The 22,324-nt window shown below is 33.4% G+C and overlaps 1 protein-coding gene across 1 annotated transcript; it reads left to right on the top strand.

The window, feature by feature from the left end:
• Window positions 1-7,207: 7,207 nt before the first annotated feature.
• Window positions 7,208-22,013, top strand: LOC148627932 (uncharacterized). The gene is made up of 3 exons (XM_088581844.1): window positions 7,208-7,344; window positions 11,130-11,240; window positions 12,487-22,013. Exon 3 carries the CDS (start codon window positions 12,537-12,539, stop codon window positions 19,485-19,487), a length of 6,951 nt encoding a protein of 2,316 aa, XP_088437970.1. The 5' UTR covers window positions 7,208-7,344; window positions 11,130-11,240; window positions 12,487-12,536; the 3' UTR covers window positions 19,488-22,013.
• Window positions 22,014-22,324: the final 311 nt, after the last annotated feature.

The following is a 22,324-nucleotide window of genomic DNA, read 5'->3' on the forward strand; positions in this document are numbered from 1 at the left end:
ACCCTTCTCAAAGATGCCACAACCAAGCAAGGCCATCATTATTATGGTGCTAAGATTAATACTAGCAATGGAGAATATACACTTGGTAATATTTCTTTTGGAATCATCAAAACATTTGAAAAGTTTAAAGGTGTTCCTTAAGGTTAAGGGTATACAAAGAGAGACTATACAAAGATAGACAAGGTAAATGACAAAAATCCAAAAATAAGTTTTTGAAAAATTCTCTTGGTTTAAAAATACCTAAGTGTCAGCATTTAGACAATTCACTTGTTTCAAAATCCAAAAAAATGATTGACATGTGAAAACAAAGATGTTTTACATACACAATGTAGACATCAGATGCTCTGGAAGTGTAAGCATGTCCTGCTCTGCCAGTGTGTTTTGGTATGTGGGTTAACTTAAACAGTGATTATTTGAGTCAGGGTTACTGTTTTGCAGTTAGTGAATGTTTTATGAGCTGCTTGTCTCACAATGTACCCATCCAAAACATATTATTAAGTTTATTTAATTATACAGTATCCTGTGATATATAAATTGATTTTCACAGGAATTAAGGAAATATCTAGTGGATCTGCTGAAAACTATGTAGGTGCTACTGTTGATATGGTCAACGATAAAGAAAAGTTTTTTATTGAAAATCACCAATTGTATGACTGATACAAGTAACACCGAACTAAAGGCTAAGACTTATTCATGAAATGAAAAATGAGAATGTAGATGATGAATTAGCACTGGACCTAAATCAATTTCAATGTTCAATACATGTACTGATTCAATTTTATGTGGATCAAAACCAAATTTTTTGAAACAGTCCATACTTCAACTTCTAGAAAATGATGTTATCAACTCCATCCTTTTGGCACTGGGAATTATTAATACTAAAATTACAGCTCCTTATTTTCCAAAAGCATCAAAGGATTTACCCATACTTGAAATGGGTCCTATATTTAATACATTTGTTGAAGAACTGGAAAAAATTACCAAAACTCCAGAAATTATTTTGAACGATGATTATGATTTATTTAATGATGAGAAATATGATACACCAGTATATCAGATGGCACTTTTAAAGGAAGAATGCAGCTCAATTGTTTTTGAAGTCATTAAAGATGTTACTGGAGCTATGTTGTTAAAATGTCGGAAGTTTCTTTCAAATTTTTTACCAAATGGAAAATATTATCAACCAACCCTGGACAAATTACAGGAAAGTGAAAGCTGCTTTGCAACTTACATAACCATGGAAAGGATGTTTGGACAACTCGATAGACAAAAAACTGTTTCCACCAATATCAATGTAACATCTATAAATGCCAAAGTTTTATGCTGCGTAATAATAAAACTTTAGACTGGTTAGAGACAAAACATGACAAAACAAAAATTATAGAAACAGCAAGAAGAAATGGTGAAAAATTGAGTCAAAAAGATATAAGGGAATTTTTGACCTTACAGTTAGAGAGGGGTTCAATTTTGAAAAAAGAGAATTGAGGAAAAAAGCCAAATTGAAGAAAAAAATAATGTCCAAACTTGTTTACTCCATCAGGCAATTTCAAAAATGGGTTGCAAATGGAAGTCAGAAAGAGAAGTAGAAGATTTTTTGAATACATTAACTTATAAAAAGGACAAAATTTTAGCTGTTAAACAACAAATTACTTACAGAAAAGAAGCAAAAAGTCGATGACAAACTTATTTTTGAAAAGGGGCTGATTTACACCAATTGGTAAAAAATTTAAAAGAGCTAATTTTACTTGAAAACTCAGAACTCAACATAAATAACAATTGTCAGTCAAGTGAATTAATGGAGATACAACCACCTGTTCCATCACATCATTCATTAAAAATATCATGCAATTCATCATCAGCTTCAGATTATCCACCATCATCAACAGAACCTCCATCGAAACCATTGACTCATCCTGTATCAGAACCATCTTCCTCAGACTCTGCTTTAGATTATCCACCATCATCAATAGAACCTCCATCAGAACCATTTGCTCATCCTGTATCAGAACCATCTTCCTCAGACTCCGTAAACCAACATAAACCACCTACTTTTTATAAAGGAAAATATATCATACATGTATGGGATGATGAGGAAAATAACCCAATTGTTTACCACAGAAAAGTATTACAGTACCTGAAATCTCGGAAGATGTTCAGGGTAAAAACTACCTCTCCTTGATTCTATGGTGTGCATGTTGGTCCAAACCATTCTAACTATACATTTTAGTGAAGGGTTTTTTTTTTCATTTCTGTCAAAGTAAACCTTTCCATAACATGACATATGTATATGAATTTCACTTATATTTCATATAATTTGCATTGAAACCAAATTTGAAGGAATTAAATATAATCAAATAAGTTTGACTGCTAGGATGTGCAATAATTGTTTTTTAACTGCACTATTTTAGGTTTCATAATGACTGAAAATTTTAATATTGCAAAATATCAACTGAAAATTAATTTCAACATCATTATGAGGTAGTCATGGCATACAAAAGTAAAAACATGGCTTTCAAGTGAATCATATTTTGTTAACGATGAGACCAAATCAAAACAGGGATTTCATCAGAATAAAATTGTCAATTGTGTGGTACATATGTTGCACAAGACCTCACTAAATCATAGAGAATCTTCATTTCATCCTTCAACACTTTTGAGAATGACTGTCCTTGGTGTTGTTAATGCCGCTAAATGTGACAAAAATAACATTTTAACTACTGAAGATATAAAAACTTTTAACAATAAATACATGTGGAATTAAAGACTTTATTCTATATTTAAAAGTTTGCTTATTTATTAACACTAAGCTATATATTTTGCTTTAACCTAATGGGGGGAGCATTATTATAAACTTTTGTGTGCTTTTTTCAATTATTTCAGAAAGATTTGGTTAAAGCATTGTTTTAGTTGTATTTTATGCTTTTAATTTTTGTTTAGCATTTTATGTTATTTTAGAATTGCTTTTGTTGGTACATTATATCAGTTGCATTTTATGTTTTTAATTTTGCATTCAATAATTATAGTTATAGTACTTAATACATGTTAAATTACTATTTTACAGATTATATATTGGAATCCTAAAACTGGAGGAAAAGAAAATAAAAGTTTGGACAAATATGAACTCACAGTTGACGAATTTAATAATGATCTTCTAACAAATAGGCTTCTGGGACAGGGTGATATTGCTACAAGATTGAAGTAATCACTACAGAAGTTTTATGGTCGTCATCATGAACTCGTGGATCGTTATGGTGTATCTATCAGCACCATGAAAACTGATTTATTCAACGGGGTACATAGTTTCCTTTCCTCGTTTGTCTACCCCGGACTTGACTTTTTATGAGCAACTCGGCGGGTGTTTCTAGAAAAGCAGAGGACGCTTACCCTACCGGTGCACCTGGTCCATGCTCCCAGTTTTTAGTGGAGTCCGAGTTGCTTATTTACTTTTGTTACTTTGTATGTATGATTTTAGTTACTTTATGTTCTTTGTTGTGTATGTCTGTTTTCCATGTCTGGTCTTTGTCACTGGATTACATTCTTTTGATTACCGCTATAACCTTGGTTCCCTTGATTACTCTTTCAATAAACAGATATCCCCATTTCTAATTATAGCAACATATAAAGTTTTCCAAAAACATAGATTTTGAAATTACTAACAAAGAGAGATAACTCAAACTTATTTCAAGAAACTTACTGTGGTTTATTCAAAATCAATTAACTAAAGTCGGTTTCACCAATTCAATTATTTCTGAAAAAAAAATAAGAAAAAAATACACAGTTAAGAAGAATAATTATTTGATTTTAAATAAATAAAATAAAATAAATACAAACAAAGTATTAGGTCATACTTAATTTTAATTTTCTTAAAACAAATTTCTGTAGAAGTTAAAAACACATATGCATTAAAAAAATTCTTGTTTAAATATATATTGCTTACATTTCAGTTTAAGAGTGCCTTCCAGAAGATCATTATTAGATTCGTCAACTGTGAGTTCATATTTGTCCAAACTTTTATTTTCTTTTCCTCCAGTTTTAGTATTCCAATATATAATCTGTAAAATAGTAATTCAACATGTATTAAGTACTATATTTATAATAATTTATTATTGAATGCAAAATTAAAAACATATAATGCAACTGATATAATGTACCAACAAAAGCAATTCTAAAATAACTTAAAATGCTAAACAAAAACTAAAAGCATAAAATACAACTAAAACAATGCTTTAACCAAATCCATTCTGAAATAATTGAAAAAGCACATCAAAAGTTTATAATAATGCTCCCCCTATTAGGTTAAAGCAAAATATGTAGCTTAGTGTTAATAAATAAGCAAACCTTTAAATAAAGAATACAGTCTTTAATTCCACATGTATTGTTAAAAGTTTTTATATCTTCAGTAGTTAAAATATTATTGTTGTCACATTTAGTGGCATTAACAACACCAAGGACAGTCATTCTCAAAAGTGTTGAAGGATGAAATGATGATTCTCTGTGATTATGTGGTTCATCTTCTTTTATGATGTCTTGTGCAACATATGTACCACACAACTGACAATTTTATTCAGATGGAATTCCTGTTTTGATTTGGTCTCATCGTTAACAAAATATGATTCACTTGAAAGCCATGTTTTTACTTTTGTATGTTTGCGTGTAAAATTGGATTCTATAATTCCAACCAAAGCCAAACAGAAAAAATATTAATTAACAAAAATCATAGAGAAAAAAAGTTTATAACTTGTGAAACTCAAATATTGCAAACATCTTTATTTAATTAATTATTTCAACATCATAACAAACTGGCCATGACTACCTCATAATGATGTTGAAATTAATTTTCAGTTGATATTTTGCAATATTAAACATCTTAGAAGTCAAACTTATTTGATTATATTTAATTCCTTCAAATTTGGTTTCAATACAAATTATATGAAATATAAGTGAAATTCATATACATATGTCATGTTATGGAAAGGTTTACTTTGACAGAAATGAAAAAAAAAACTCTTCACTTAAATGTATAGTTGTTAGAATGGTTTGGACCAACATGCACACCATAGAATCAAAAATACTTAATATTGATGATAATTTGTATATATACATACTAAGGGTTCTTCATGACCTCTATTTACATGACGCTGAATTAGAATTTAAAATTTAAAATTTAAATTTAGAATGTAATTGACATACATACAAAATCATTATTAATTGGTCAATGAAACAAAAGTGTGAGAAGTTGAGCCTGATTGTTTTTGTGCTAGACCAAAGAAGAAACAGCCCACAGGTAGGCAACCGAACCAGACACATTATTTGGATTCTTTAATCTCAATTTTCAGATAACTTCAAAATGTTTAACCTTACCAAGTGACTATAAAGCAAACTTTTTCAAGTAGAATCTCCGTATACTATGTAATGTGAAGTATTTCTGAAAAAAATTGTTTCACTAAGAAAAATAGCCATACTTAATATTGATGATAATTTGTATATATACATACTAAGGGTTCTTCGTGACCCCTTTTTGCATGGCGCTGCACCATGTGTTACTTTCCTTGCGCCATGAATTCAAAACAAGCGCAATGTGTTCATTTGACGTGCGCCATGTATTCAACAATTTGTGTCACACATTACAAATCAACAATGTGTTTCCCAATTACGTTTACTTCTTAATTACTTATACCTGTCATAAGTTATTGTGGTTAAATTATAAAAAAAAACATTTATAATGGCAACAACACAATGACCACACCTTCTTTAATTCCTCTAGAGCTATGTACCTGTGGTCAAGCCTATAGGTAAGGGAAAACTTCACCTTAGTATAACGGAGTTGGACAGTGCAGATAGAAAGATTTTCCATAACTGTTGTTTATAAATTTGTATATTGAAGCTTGTGCTATAAAATACGTCTCGTTCAACCTAATATACTTTCTTTTGCAATTTATTTTCTGTGTTAAAGGATGTGCGCCACAATGAAAATGTGTCCAACTAGAGATTGAGCCATGTGTTCATTTTGATCCATGGCGATACCTGATGCTTACTTTAATTGAAAATGAATATTCATTTCTAAAATTTCACTATGTATTGACAGTAATATTTTATAATTATGTTTATTTCACATCAGTTTGACATCTATGGAAAAAAATGTATAATTGTTTTCAATGTGTGTTTCAATAAAGATGTATACTTATGCTAGTTGTCAACTGTTATTTAATATATTGCTGGGATTTTCCAATCCCCCCTTTTCTTTGTGTTCAATTTGTATATGTAATGTTTTCAAGTGTATGTAAAAATATTTACATAGTTTTTTTATTTTGATGATTTTTATCCAAAAAAAGTTTTTAACAATACATAGAGAAAAAAAAACTATAACCAAGGGAGTTAACTCTTAACCTCATATTTCCCAAATAAATTTTTCACACGTATTCACATAATAGTATATTTTAATGAAACACCCAATCGGGATTTTTTTTACAAAAATTCTCGTCTACTGGAAGTGCCGTTGAGTGCCAGCGCATATTACAAAAAATGTTTGCAAAAGAGAAGAAACCCTGTTGAAGAAAAAAACGGCAATTGCGCTTATTTGATATCCTTGTTTAATGTATGTATCTGTTATAGCTTTATATTTGATCTACTTCTTACCTCCAATTCAAAATGTCAACCTAAAAAAATTATTCCACAACTGAATCATACGATTATGTCCTGCACGTGAAACATGAGGAAGACCAACGCAGGAGGTACCAGTATCGTATTGCATATCCCTGAGCGGGTGTACGTCAAAACATGGATGCTATAAAAATATAGTGCATTTTCTTTTTGCCTCTCTACAAACTAATGTTTTGTCAAAAGATATGAACAGTGACTTATAAAATAGAGCAAACATCACACTGGAAGATGATGAACTTTTTTAAGAGAAAATCTAACATAATATCATAAAAATGTTCCACTGAAAAGGTTGGTTTGGTGAGTGCAAAACGAAAGTGAAAGTAGGGAAAATGGCTATTTATAGTTCAAGACTACTTTTCTGTCCGATCTTCGTGGACTCACCCTATTTTCTGTGCGGGAAATTATTTTTTTCACATGTCCTTAGAAATGCTACATAAGTGAAAGTTTTATTGAATCAATTTACATATTTTTTTTAAAAATCCTAAAAATATGCACTTCACTAAAGAAGTCTATGGGAAAATTAATACGATACTGAGACCAGGAAGGCAATTTTCATCTAGAGTTGTCTTCCCTTTCCGACGCAGACATAAATTCCGGTAGTATTTCTGAAGTATTCAAACCGAAAGTGTAAAAATGATATTTTGTTTTGATATCGATTGTGAAGATGACACGCCGTTGGGTTAGGTAAGATTCTGTCATGTATTTGACTCAGGTGCATGCAATTACACCGTGTACAGGCACACATTTGGGGGTATGGTCACTATGGATACGTGGATACCGAGGGTACAAAATCGAGGCGGTACGGACACATGAAACTCGACTTTCAGGTTTTGGTTTAAAAAATGAGATAGTTATTTGAACAAGCGTATGTTGCATTGTGTTCCTAGTGGTGAAAGCGTTTCATAAAAGGTCAAACATATCAATAGTTCAGAATGGAAAAGGGGGGGGGTTAGTGCGAATATAACAAAATGTTTAATTCTCATTCATTTCCCAGTGATTTGTTTTAATAATAATTGATTTAACTTTTATTGAAACCACTTGAACGATTTAATTTTAAAAACAAAAACAACAAAATTGTAATTTTAAAGCCGTCCAAATATTGACTGAGGGTAAATTTCAGAGAACTATCTCATTTTTTTTTAAACCAAGACCTAACAGACAACTTTCCTGTGTCCGTATCGCCTCGATTTTTGTATTCCCGGTATCCATGTGTCCATGTATCCATACCCCCAAATGTGTGCCTCTACGCGGTGAATTAATTGCGTTAAAGATCGATTTTGATATAAATAAAGTTGTTGTACTTTGCTTTGTGTATCTGTTGACTTGCTTCCTTAATTTTAGTAACTACACAATTAGTAATCAAGCTAACTTCTTCCCATATAATACACTTCTGCAGCATATTGTGGCCATTTGCACTTGTGGCACGGATGGCTCCGACGACAACCACCACCCTCTTTTGTGGAGGCCCATTTCATTTCCGTCTGATTCGTTTATTTGTTTAAAAATCATGTTTTTGCCAGTTTCTTGTCAATAAATGGGTACCCGAGTCGACTTTTAAATAAGATAGTATTGCGATACCAAAGATGGTCCGGACTTGGCAAGCAGACGGAAATAATAGTTTTTGAAAACAAGCGGGATGGTCGGAACCATCCATGACCTAAATGGCTGCGGTTGTACCACGAGTAAAGACCAAAACGTGGGGTGGGGGTTGGGGTAACTTGGTGTAAATTTTGGTACGGCGTTCCCTACCCATTCACATGCATATACTATGGGTTTGGAAATAATACTTCCTTGTATATGAATAACTAATTCGTTTTCTCTTTCAATTTACTACTGTTGTTGGAGTATATAGGGGCAACTATTTCATTGTACCTGTGTATAATATTATTTTGGGGCCAGTTGTAGCCTGCCCTGCGGTATGAGGTTTGGATTGAAACCCTCCCCTTTTGTTGTAAAGTTCTGTTATTTATTTTTTGCAAAATTTTGGCAAATTACCCCCTCCCCCAACACTTTTTAAAATTTTGATATTCTTGATCGATGATCCAATGCCTCTTTTTTATATTAATTTCTTGATTCGCCTCTGTAGATACACTTACATTTGCCAATATCTAAGTATCATCCACCTAGATCCGCGCTATGAATTTTACATTTTGTTATAAGTCAAAGTACTCATGTACTGAATCAATTTATATCGATCGTTTGAAATTTTACGCCTCAAATAATCGTCAAATTGCAAAATATGGGATAACTGGAAAGTACGGGGATCGCATTCAAACGTATCTTAACACAAACTTATTGTTATTAAAGGTTAATATTGAACTCTTTGCTTTTATTTTTTAATTTCACCATTCTTTACAAATGACATTTAAAAACCACACAGACACCAAAATTCATGATGCATCGTAGCAGTGCGCCAGTTTGCGTAACATTCAAGTTCTATATCGGTTTCCATGGAGCACCTAGATGAATGAACTCAAAACTCTCCGACATAGTACATTTTTGAACTACAAACTACTAGTTGGCCATTCCCAGTTTTTTTTTTAATTTTCAGGTAGAAATATATTCAATTTATTGACCTCCTGGTCAAAACTGTCTGTTAAGTCATTCAAAATTAAGCCACAAACATTGAAATATATCATATCCTTAGATACATGTTCCTCTAAAGTAGTTACATTTCTCAGTTGATAAGCTTTATACTCAAGTTCTTAAAGTTAGTCCATGGACGCCTGTGTAAATGCACTTAGTTTCAGAGACTCTTACATTAACATTAACGATCAAGTCTTTGAATATATTTTAACCAATCATGACTGGTGCAGGAAACATTTGGCATGCACTTTTAGGGCCATGGAGCACCTACATCTCTATTATAACAACATACACGATGCCAACATAGCCAGATAGAATGATTATAAATTTGCAAAAAACAATAACACCAGACAAAAAAAAAAAAAAAAAAAAAAAAATGACACAATTCAAGAGAAATGCACAATCAAAATTTTTATGGCATCATTTATGCAAAGTTTCATTTTTATTTGTCAGATCAGGGCATCTGATTTCACCAGGCGGTAATCGTAATAAAAATAGGTCAGGATGGTTTTGGGGGTCATAAGACAAAAGATAACTGGCAAATAATAGCCTGAAACCAACCCCGTTCTTTATACAAATTTCTTGATCGTAACCACTGCCCCTTTTATCCGCCAGGGCCTGCATGAAATATCTGAAGACAGCTGCTCCAGTTGGTACTCAGCTCAGCATTCCTCTTTATATTTCAATTATATGATTGATGACTATTTATAATCTCGCAGGATTTTCATTTCTAGCTAAGCATCAGATGTTTTTTAACCTTCTAAAAATGAATAGGCAACTTGAATATATCGACTCGTTTATTCGGGTAAATGCATAGAAATAAATAGGTACCGATAAGAGTGTAGGAGTGAACTATTTTTCAATTGGATCGTGGTTAATACAAACCAAAGTAATCAGCATATTTAGTTCGCAGTTACAGTTGTTTATTGGGTTTGTTTATCGGCGTAAAATATATAATCAAATTTTATATATTAGAAATACCTATAAAGTGGACCTGACTATCTGCATTTGAACATTAGTGGGGTATGCGATGGGACTATTTTCCAGCGGTAGAGTACGATATTTGCGGATGCTATCATGCTTTACAAATCTAAAGGCTCTGGCGACTAATATATCAATTCCGATCTTCGATCTAAATTGATAAAAATATTCTTTAAATGAAGAAAAAATACTCTCATCATGAGTAAGGGTGTATGAAATTTCTCGCCATATTTAAACTTAAAAGTTTCATCATGAAAAAGAATCATCTTTTCATATTAAAGAAAAAACAAACAGTATAAAGTTAATGGATTTATACACGATGGAAAGCATTTCTCATATGTTGCATTCAAATTGTCACTGAAAACTCGGAACGGGATGTTTTACGTATATCTTTGTTCATCCCGACGTATAAAATTTGTTGTTTCCGTCATTATTTTAAAGAATTGAAATTTACAAAAATCAATATAATTTTATGCGTATGTTTTCGTTCACTCCGACGTTTAAAATTTGTTCTTTACGTCATTTTTGCAAATAATCGAAATTTACAAAATCATTATGTGTATGTTTTCGTTCACCCCGGCGTATAAAATTTATTCTTTACTACATTATTTTAAGGAATCTAAATTTACAAAAAAATCATTATGCGTATGTTTTCGTTCGCTCCGACGTATAAAATTTTTTGTTTACTTCAGTATTTTAAAGAATTCAAATTTACAAAAATTTTCCACTGCGTATTGGATGCGTATTAGATGCCTCCATATTCGTTTTATTATTTAAATTATTGTTTTACTCCTAATTATCATTACACTCCAGGCCGTTGACAACTTTACCCACCGAAATCATAGCACGTATTCTTTTTGCAATCAAAATTAAAAAGTTTGTTCATTTTGTTGTTTCTACAGGAAAATATAAATGGTTGCTTTCGAGAAAGGGACTATAGATGTCGGATTTCAAATATAATGTACATGTCTTACTCATCCATTCATTGGCTACTGGAAACAGAACTAATTCCTGTAAGTAAATATTTCATCAAGAACTAGATGATTTTTTTTTCAATATACGCTTACAATAAAAAAAAAAACAAAATTATGATACTAAAAAAAGCAATTGATCATAACCTTTATGCACGCTAGTACTGACAAAAACAATTAAAAGTGAAAAAAAAAAAAATAAAACGCTGAGTAATACGTATTACATTTGCATGTGCAACTTTGGCTATATTTAGGGTATAAAGACTTTGTTATTCATAATTAAAAGCTAAATTCACACACAAACATACATACATATGTATGAATATACAAAATAAACACATGTATATTAGTAGTGCATATTTTCACATGATATCTCTAACAAGGTGCAAAGATAGCTATTCCAATACCTTCTATCACGGCAGTGATCGAACCACCGCGAGGAGTTGTTAATTGAAACCCAAAAGTTTGTACTGAAAATGTTTATTGTCAGACGTGAGGTGATTTCAATAATATTATATATGGATTTCGCAATATATAACATTTATCTATTCGCAATCAGAAACGCAATATTACGCAACACTTCAACAATAATCCATGAATGAAATCTCTTTGATACTGCATATAAACATCTACGTCAAAACTGTAAAAAATACAATAAAATTGTGTGAGTACAAAACCATGTTCATGAAGCATCAAAACAATATGAAATAACGCACAATTTACCATGAAAAATTACGATAAATTCGGTTATAAAGTATTTCTAAAAAAATCAATAAAATAATTACTTGGAGCCTCACGTTTATTTACCTGTCAACAAAATCGTAAAAACCAAACTTGACAAAGAACTTTTTAACTTGAAATATCATAGAATTAAGCTGATTAATTATAAATCTACGCAAAATAATGAGATATGGATGCATACGATCAAAATACGCCAATTTAAAAGAAAATGTATGTGTAAACAATCGTCAATGTTGTCGTTCTAAAAATAGTTGTTCAAAATCAATAACATTCCAATAAAAATGTACTCACGATTGAAACAATGATATGAAAACATTATTTACACTAATAATATTACGATTTCATACCTCTTTGGGCTTATAAACTCTAAAACGTAAATTAGTTTCGTCAAAATTGCAAATGGCGTTAAGATATTTCAACGTGTCTATTCTAAATACGGAATCGTACCGGATTAAAATTCCGGAAAACAGTTAACATTTACACCTTCTCACGTTCTGATCGCAATTTGTGTTTTCGTTGTTTGTATTGATAACTGTATAAACTTCAGATTTCAGTATGACCAATCAAAGTCGTGAAAAAAACGGTTAAGAAATAGACATGGGTGGAAAACAATCCAAGAATGAAAGGAGTAACCAGGAGAAAGTTGTTCCAAAGGTCAACAGAGAATCTATTCAACCCACAACAAATAGCGTACCCTTCGGTACACACCGAAATAGTAACTACACAACAAATTTTGTTCCAGGTAGGCACGTGGAAACGGGAAGTGAAGTTGACAGAAAACCAATAATCAAGAGAGAACATTATCAATTATTTTCTAAAAATCAACATGAACGTGAAAATAACGATCAAGATATTTTTGCTGACTCTACATATAAGAAAAATGTGCACGACACTTTTGGAATGTGTGGTAACAAAAATAATAGAAAACCCATCGATTCCGAATTTGAAAAAGACAAAACCCAGGGCATTCAACAAGATGCTTATAATATACTGAAATCGTACGAAAAGTTAAAGGATAGCAGTGGTTCAGATACCAAAATAGAAAGTGCACTGGTAGCCTTTACTTCAGTTTTGATGACAGATGAAACGTTTACTTCCGTAAATTCATCTGCAAATAGTCTGCCAATTGTTAGCAAGAGTTCCAGAAATGACAACATAACTTCAACTGGTAGAACTTCTATCTTTACATTGAACGTTGAAAATCATACCACCCAAATTGAATTAAATTTACCCAATAACACTGTCAGTCCCGGTAGAAGAGAATTACGGCCAACTTGTAACGAAAATCAACAAACGCACACTACAAATGTCAGATATAACGAAGGAACCGAACATAGTCAGTCGAAGAATGTGCTTGTCACGCCTCAAGAATTATCATTAGAGAAATTTGTAGAAGATACATCTAACAAATGTATGGAACAAAAACACGACCACATTTATCCAAGCAAAGACTTGGAAAAAACTGATGGGCATAAAACGGGTTCAGAAAACAAAATTGTCAAACACCCTCTAGGAGGAATACATTTGAATGAGAAAGAAAACATCTACTATGAAAATGAAATCGATTACTCGATTACAGAAAATACCAAAAACGGGCAATTAATGCATGAGACTACCAAGACTCAAATTCTACCCATTACGGGATTTGTCGATGGTATATCTCACGACAACACAGAACAGAATCACAAGTACAAACACACAGGCACAGACCCGAACAAAACTTTTCACACGCACCCTTTATATAGTTGGGGTAAACGGATTAAAGTAGATGAACTAGACATGAAAGATAAATCTATTTCAATTACGTATACAGAAAGAAATCAACACTCTGTAGGTACAATAGAAAATACAGCAGTATGTAGAAATGTTATTATGGACAAGGAGAGCATTGATTTTCAAAAGAAAACACGGCCTTCGATGTACAAATTGTCCACGAAAGCTGGAGAAAAACACGGGAATGTAAGGTGTTCATGTAGGTCCATATCGTGTAAAGGAGAGTGTAAAGGTGCCATCCCTAAAAATACACAGAAAATTGTTATAAAACCCACAAACTCTAGTGACACTATAGCAAACCTATCTGTACAGAATAATCAACGAATGAGAACGAGTTTAGACGAGTTTGAAGTTATAGGCTTCGATCATAAATCAATTATGCAGAAAAAAAGCGAGGAACCTAATAGAACAATTGACAACACACTAAATACAATCGATTTTCTAGAATGCCATCCCCTTTTGGACCAAACAAGTTTTGAGTCAAATACAGAACATTTCTCTAAGGTGGACTCATTTGAAGAGGAGAATGTACATACGAATGAAGAATATAGTTCGGAATCGGACTCCTGGCTCGAAATGGACGAAAATTGCAGTGATCTAAGCCTTGAAGATGTTTTCAATTGTGAAAACACATTCATGAACGAGACTAGAAAACGAAAAATAGGAATAGTAATGTACAAAGGTATAGAAACAAGAATTCATGGTTTAGAATCCAGTCAGGTTTGTAATCTCCCGGAAACAGAAAAGGAAACAAAAGACAGTGAATCAGAAGTAACTAAAAGCAATCATCAAATAAACAATAAACGAAAGCCACAGGTATTAAAAATAAAGATAATAAGACTGCCTCAAGGAAAAGATATTGAGACTCTTATACAGCAACGACTTGGACATGCCTTGAAGTTCACGATTTTGAAAATAGAAGACAAAAGATCTTTGGAGGTATTCGTAGAGTTCCCTTCTACAAATGCATCAAAACATGCAAAGCGGATCTTGCACAATTCCAATGGAAGAAATAATGTAAAGATGTGGTGTTCTCCAGATAAAACAACTTTGAACAAACGTGATCAAATGTCAAACATATTGAATGTATTTACAAAGAGAGTAGCAGATCATGTCGAGGAATTGATTCGTGAACATGATGTCATTGCAAGTGATATTCAAGAGACATTTGACATAATTGGCACAAAAAAGAACAGATTTCAAAGCATAGACGATTTTAACCGTGAGAAAAGGGAGAAAGATGCTCTTTCCAGCAAAATTAAAGAAATGGAATCGCAGAAAAGTGAGTTTAAGTCATGTTTATCTTCAATAGCATATAAACTAATGCAGATGAAACAAACCTTCTATGAGGAAAGTGAGCTCTTACAGCTTGAAAATGCATTTGAGATCGAATGCGCACGTTTTAAATCAAGACTTCCGATTTTTGCGCGAAGAACTGATGTAGTAGGAACAATTGTTGAAAATCGGACGTCAGTGATACTTGGTGAAACTGGATCAGGTAAAAGCACACAGCTCGCTCAATACATATACCAAACCGGATTCTTCAACTCTGGTTCTATAGTGTGTACTCAGCCGAGAAAGGTTGCTGCAATTTCCTTAGCCAACAGAGTCGCAGAAGAGATGAGAACCACGGTTGGTACTCTTGTTGGATATCAAGTCGGTATGCAATCAAAAAAGAGCAAGGAAACTAAGATCTTGTACATGACGGACCACATCCTTCTGAACGAATGTCTTAAAGACCCTAATCTGTCGTCATTTTCTTGTATAATCATTGACGAAGCACACGAAAGAAGTATTTTCACAGACCTTTTATTAGGTATGATAAAAAAGGCTCTTCCAAGGCGATCAGATCTTCACGTTGTAGTTACTTCTGCTACAATAGATCCTGATGTATTTGTCAGATATTTTGTAGACTGTCCCGTTCTTGCCGTTTCTGGGCGAACTTTCCCGGTCGACATCGTATGGTCTGACGAAGATGCTACCGGTGAATATGAAACTGACGCACTAAACAAGGCGATAGAAGTGCACAAAAACGAAACGCCAGGGGATATTCTAGTGTTTCTGACTTCGCCTTTGGAAGTCGAAAAATGTTGCAAAAAATTCAAAGAAAAGCTACATTCCAGGAATGACTTTATATGTCTACCATTACACGGAAAACTGCAAGCCAACGAACAACAAAGAGTTTTCGAACCAACTCCAAGTTGCAAGAGGAAGGTAATATTTGCTACCAATAGCGCCGAAACTTCAATCACTGTCCCTGGAATACGATACGTTGTTGACACCGGTCGAATTAAGGAATTGCAATTTGACCATAAGAAAAATATAAGTGCCTTAGTTGTTACTATGGTAACAAAGAGTTCTGCAAACCAAAGAAGTGGCCGTGCTGGTCGAACGTCTCCAGGGAAATGTTTCCGTTTATTTTCTGACAGGGATTACGAAGATATGAGAGCCTGTTCCGTTCCAGATATATTACGCGTTAACCTTGGACAGGCACTTCTGAAACTGATGGAACTAGGGGTTGATCCAGTAGATTTTGACTACGTAGAGCCTCCACCAAAAGAACAAATGACAAAAGCTATAGAGACGCTTAATTCTATTGGAGCTGTCAGAGATGGAAAAATTACTGATCTTGGTCGATGGATTGCTAAGCTTCCTTTCGATCCCACTTATGGTGCGTTCATACATGAAGGTCTTGAAAATAACGTTTGTATTGAAACATTAATTCTGACTGCATGCTGTTGTTCCGGTGGGTCATTTTTTTATCGTGCAGGTTCTGAGTCTGATAAAAAGGCATCAGACAAAATGAGAATTTTATTTGCTCATCCAGGTGGAGATGTCATGACTATGCTCAATGCATACCGACAATGGCATGAAATACCAGACCATTCAAAAGGTCGTTGGTGTTCACAGAAGTATGTGAACGGAAAAGTAATAAAAGCAGCAAAAGACACAGTAATGGAAACATTAACAATATTAAAGAAAGACATGAAAATTAAAATAGATTTTAAATTCAAGAACCCAGAAGAAGTGGACACTCTTTTACATAAAATGTTGTTCAAAGCTTTTAAACACAATATTTGCCATTACCTAGGACACGAACGAGCTGGTTATCACGTCCTTAAGAAAATACAAAATGTCTGCCTTTTTCCTTCATCTTCTCTGCCCTCGCTCGGTTTGAAACCGGACTGGATCGTTATAGGGCAGGTTCTAAAGTTGGAGAACAATGCATATGGTGTAAACGCAACTCCTGTAAAAGCTGAATGGATTGAAGAGGGGCTAAGAGACGGATGGCTTACTCCGTTCGGAAAGGAAAGAGCAGAAAGGGAGAAAGTGAAGCAGATAGCTTTTTATGGAGCTGGAGAACATGCATTTAATGATTTCGTTGGTCCTCGATTCTCCACGTTAAAAACTAGAGAGAGTGAAATGAAGGCACTTGTTAGTGACGTCGTTGTTATCATAGACGCTGATCGAAAGACCGGTGAAATCAGGCTTTTTTCGTCTAGCCTAATGACACAATATTTAGTACCTTACTCTGACAAACTTGTGCAAAAGATCAAACGAAAATACAAAAAGGAGAGAAGTGAACAGTATTTAAGTAACACAAAGCAGGGAACTCGTGTAGTAATTGGCGCTGGAGGTGTAGTTATAGATGTACTTATGCCAGATGAATATATAACCGTAAACATCGTATGCGATCCATCTTATACGTCGAGATATACAGAAGCCGAAATAAAACACAGATTCATTCGATACGGCAATATTGAATATGTTGAAAAGAACCGCTATACACACAATAAACGAAATTGGGGAAGGGTAACGTATTCTACAGCCCGAGAAGCTGAACGAGCAGTCAAAAATTCAGTCAATGAAAAAATTGCAGCTTTGCCAACTGGGAACAAAAGACATCAAAATGAACCTAGGTTTAGGGCAAAAATCGAGTGGTGCCGACGGCCTTCGAAAGGATTCGGTTTTATTGAATTTGGAGATTCGTCGATTGTTATTATAATCTTGATGAATAAACGACAAATAATGATCGGTGGGCAATATGCTAAAATTACCAAAAGCAAGAAGAGTAGTAACCAGATATTTGTATCAAACTTGCATCCTATGGTTAACGAAGAAGTTTTAAGGCACAGTTTCGAACGTGAATTTGGATTAGAAGGGAAAACTTTCAGACCAACAATTATACGTCAAAAAGTTGATACATCAGATACAGACCTCCAAACATTACAACGAAGAATAAATGCACAGATTACTCCATTTGTGAAAAAAGGCAAGCATGATATTTACATAAAAAAGCCGCGTGCTGGGGACTTCAGGTTCATGGGATTTTTGTCTTTTTCCAGAATCGACGAAGGCGAAACTGCCGTCCGAAACTTACAAACTTTCAGACTCAACGAACAGAGTATCACAGTAGCAGTTACTTACCAATCAACCCTTTTGGTAATTAGAAATATCTTCCAAAAATGCGAAAGATACATTCTTCACAAGATATCAAAACACAATGACCGAACACGAGGAATAGATATAAAACCTAGGGTACAGAAAAACGGGAACTGCCTGATTGATATTAACTGTGAAAGTGTAGATACTCTTCAAAACATGCGACAGAAGATTGAAAAGGTTATAAGGGGTCGACGATTGACACGAGCAGATTTCCCTAACATCAATGAATTATTCAAAAGATCAGGAAAATACGAGTTAAGACAAATTATGTCTCAAACGGATACTCTGATAATTGATGATAATAGAATACTGGAGATAGCCATTTACGGAGAAACACGAAACCAAACAGCAGCTTATACCATACTTCAAGACCATCTATTGCAGCTCACACAAGCCACAAGTATATGTTTGGCTTTGAGGGGACAAGATAAACCGTATGGAGTGATCAAGGAACTTCTTACTCGTTATGGTACGGACTTTGGTAAACTTAGAAATGACATACATGGGATACATTTTTTTGATGTGAATTTGAGAAACCATACAGTTGAAATGAAAGGAACTAAAGATGCCGTTAGTAAAGCCGTTGAAGAAATTAACAAAGTTGTTGATCATTTAAAACAGCATCAGAATCACCCATTAACGAATGATGAAAATCGCCAATGCCCCGTGTGTATGATGGAAGTCGAGGAAACGGATATATATCGGCTAGAAGTTTGTGGTCATTCTTTCTGCAGGAGTACGTGTATCATACCCCAGCTAGAGTTGGCTATAACCGATTGCAAACTGCCGTTAGTTTGTTGTCAGGAAGACTGCAACGAACCTTGGTCAATGAAAGATGTAAACAGTCTTTGCATGCTGGCGGGAAAACCTATAATAGATTTGATTAAAAAATCTACTATATATTTTGTTTCTCGGGAGAGCGGACAGTACAGATTTTGTCTTACACCAGACTGTCCAAGTATTTATCGAGCTACGATAGTACAGGAAACTTTCTTTTGTTGTGAATGCGAAGTTAAAATTTGTACTGCTTGTCATCTACAGAGTCATGATGGACTGCCATGCAACAGAATGAAAACTTTAAAGAAATTGAAAAAAGGGTCCAGTGGAATAGAACTTTGGTTGATGAAAGATAGAAAAAACAGGAAGCAATGTCCGAAATGTGGGATGGTTATCGAGAAAACTGGAGGTTGTAACCACATGGAGTGTCCAAAATGCCGGCGTCATCTTTGCTGGATATGTCTGATGCATTTTGAAAATTCTGGAGAATGCTACCGTCATCTCGGTGAAACACATGGTGGATATGGAGGAGATTATGAGTATCTAATGTAGAAAATTACTAACTCTAAGATGTAAGGCAATTGTATTACTTTGTTTCCTGTTTCCTCCCCCCCCCCACCCCCCAACTCAAATCCTGGATCCGCCACTGATGTGTCCTGATAACATTTTTGTATATAAATATTGGAGAAAAGTTTAATCTATTTTAATTTAATGAAGCATAAACGCATACCATTTACAACATTCTAGGTTTTACGTTTGTACAAGAAACTAATGTGAAAATTCACAAATAGTCCAGAATCATTACTGATTTTAATATTCTACCGTAAAACCTACAGGACTACTAAAGTTTGCCAATGTTTATGTGTGTGAATTACAAATTAATAGTAGGAATTACATGTTTATATTCAGGATTTGGTCCAGAGATTCAAAAGAGAGTGCCCGGCATGAATCGGTGATTTCCTATATAATCAATTAAATTTTCCAACCTAAAGGGGGAATGGGCCCCTGGGGCCCATGGATCCGCTTATGATATATAAACAGAAACCCTGTATGTAAAGTGATTTATGTAGACTAAGTATTAACACTTCTAGTTTTTGAATGTTTTGTCATTGTTTTCGTACATTTTTCAAGAGAATGTTATTTTGAAGTTTTGGTAATCGCTTTGTTTGATTTTTTTATTCAATGTATGCACAATACTTTGTTTATACTTAATATAGTAGTTATAATACATGTACTGTAAACATTACCATAATTAAAGGTGTCTGATTTTTCAATATACTTGAAATTAAAGAAAAAAACAGCCTCAAGCTAATGTCGAACCATTGAATAAATACCCACTAGAGAAAATTTTCCCATTTCTACGGGATTGTTAAAAGAATAGTGAAAAGAACAAGACTTTCAATATAAAGAGGATCCAGTCGGATCCCAACCCTACTTTTCTATTTTGAAAAGTTTGTTAATTTCGTGCAAAATTTGGGCAAATAGGAAATAATAGACTGGAACTTTTTTTTCAGGAATCCCTCTGGACGCATTCCTTTTTTTTTTTTAAATCTCTAGATCCGCCTCTGCCTTTGACAGGTAAAGAAATTTTTTAACACTTGTTTTCTATATTTTTACATAAATATTTTATTTTTAAATGCTCTATGCATACATGTACATGCATGTATGTGTGACATTGTTTTGGTATGGATCTTTGTTAAATGAAGAATTATAATTAGTTTAAAATTATCATCCATTTGTTACATCCACATTTTTGTTTGATAAACAATAAATCATATCAGGCTCAATTCAAGTGATAATCACATGATTATCATATGTGGCACATTACGCAGTGTAGTTCATCACTTGGTGATGAGTTTAATCATATATGCACATGGTTTTATTATTTATTTATTTGTGAAAAAAAAAGGGAAATGAAGTTGAATGATAAATTCGACCCATTTGATAACTACAATGTAAATAAGAATGTATAAACTTTATCTAATTACATAATTACATCAAAATTTAATAGTTGTATGACTTGTATTGGAAATAAATGCTTCGTGTAATGATTAAATGATTTCTCCATTTCTGTACATGGCCCATCCTCCCAAGTCAGGGTTTTGAGTCCACCCTCGCTCCCTCAAACCCCTGACATCACTCATTCATAATTAGCGGGTACTTAAATTTAACCCGGATCCAAAATCGAATCAAATCACTCTCAATAGAAACTCTCCGATATAACTTACAAAGTGGCTACACGAAACGTCATTTTTTTTTCAGTAAAGACTCTAAACAGAATCTACAGTTATCATTTTTGCTCATATTGCATCATTTGTGACATCATACAACTTTCAGTTGCTATATGAGATTGTCCATTACCTCGTATTATTGTTTACCTTGTCACAGACATTTTATTTTAAATCGATTTTCATTGGTGCTTCTCGCCCGGAGAAGCAACCAATCGGAATTGTCTGGACGATACCCGCTAAATATGAATGAGTGATTTCAGAGGTTTGAGGGATCGAGGGTGGACTCAAAACCCTGACTTGGGAGGATGTACATGGCCAAGGATTATAAAAAATCAAGCACTTTTGTTGATGTTGTGTATCTAGTTTAGAATTCAAGCCCCTATACACTACCAGGAATTTACAGATTTTATGTACTTTTAATGCCGATATAAAATCAGTACTTTTCTTTCGAATAACATTTCAGTAAGGAATTTCTTTCGGTCATTTCAGTACTTGCCAGTCAACTTTCAGTACTGTAACTTTCAGCCAATTTTCAGTACTGAAAATTTTCTTAGTACTGTAAATTTCAGTCATTATTCAATACTGTGGTTTTCTGTCGTTCCTTAGTACTTTTTCATTTCAAAGGAAACTATATTTACTGATTTTTTTTTCACCTCCCATGAGTATGCTTTCATTGAATATGTGTATTGTTGTCTCCTTCTTTTAAAGTTTTTTGTCCTACACCAATTTACAATTTTATGCGGCCCAAACATCGTTTGAAGATTCGGTTTGGAGATATTTTGTTCTGTTTCCTTCCATTGTTATATTGATTTTACATGTACTTTCTGGTTAAATGCATTTTAAATTGTGTAAGTTGTACGAGTTTTCATTTGTTCGAATATGAACACATCATAATGAAATTTGGTACATGTACATATAAAATTACAAGCAGAATGTGTTATGCAACAATTCTTGATTGTTTTCTGTAATCACTTTTTATTCGGTACAGGAATGACAATGAACGACCTTTTTATTTCGAAAAAGCATCAGTTTTTAACATATAAATATGAACAATCAATATCATGTTTAATCGTTTATTTACTATATATTAAACATCAACAACTTACAATACATTTAGTTTTTTTCCCCTATAATATATAAAAGAAGGGAAATATTATA

This window comes from Perna viridis, chromosome 1 (genome assembly GCF_037379345.1).
Source record: "Perna viridis isolate PV_CMFRI_1.1 ecotype Kerala chromosome 1, ASM3737934v1, whole genome shotgun sequence".
Taxonomy (NCBI): domain Eukaryota; kingdom Metazoa; phylum Mollusca; class Bivalvia; order Mytilida; family Mytilidae; genus Perna; species Perna viridis.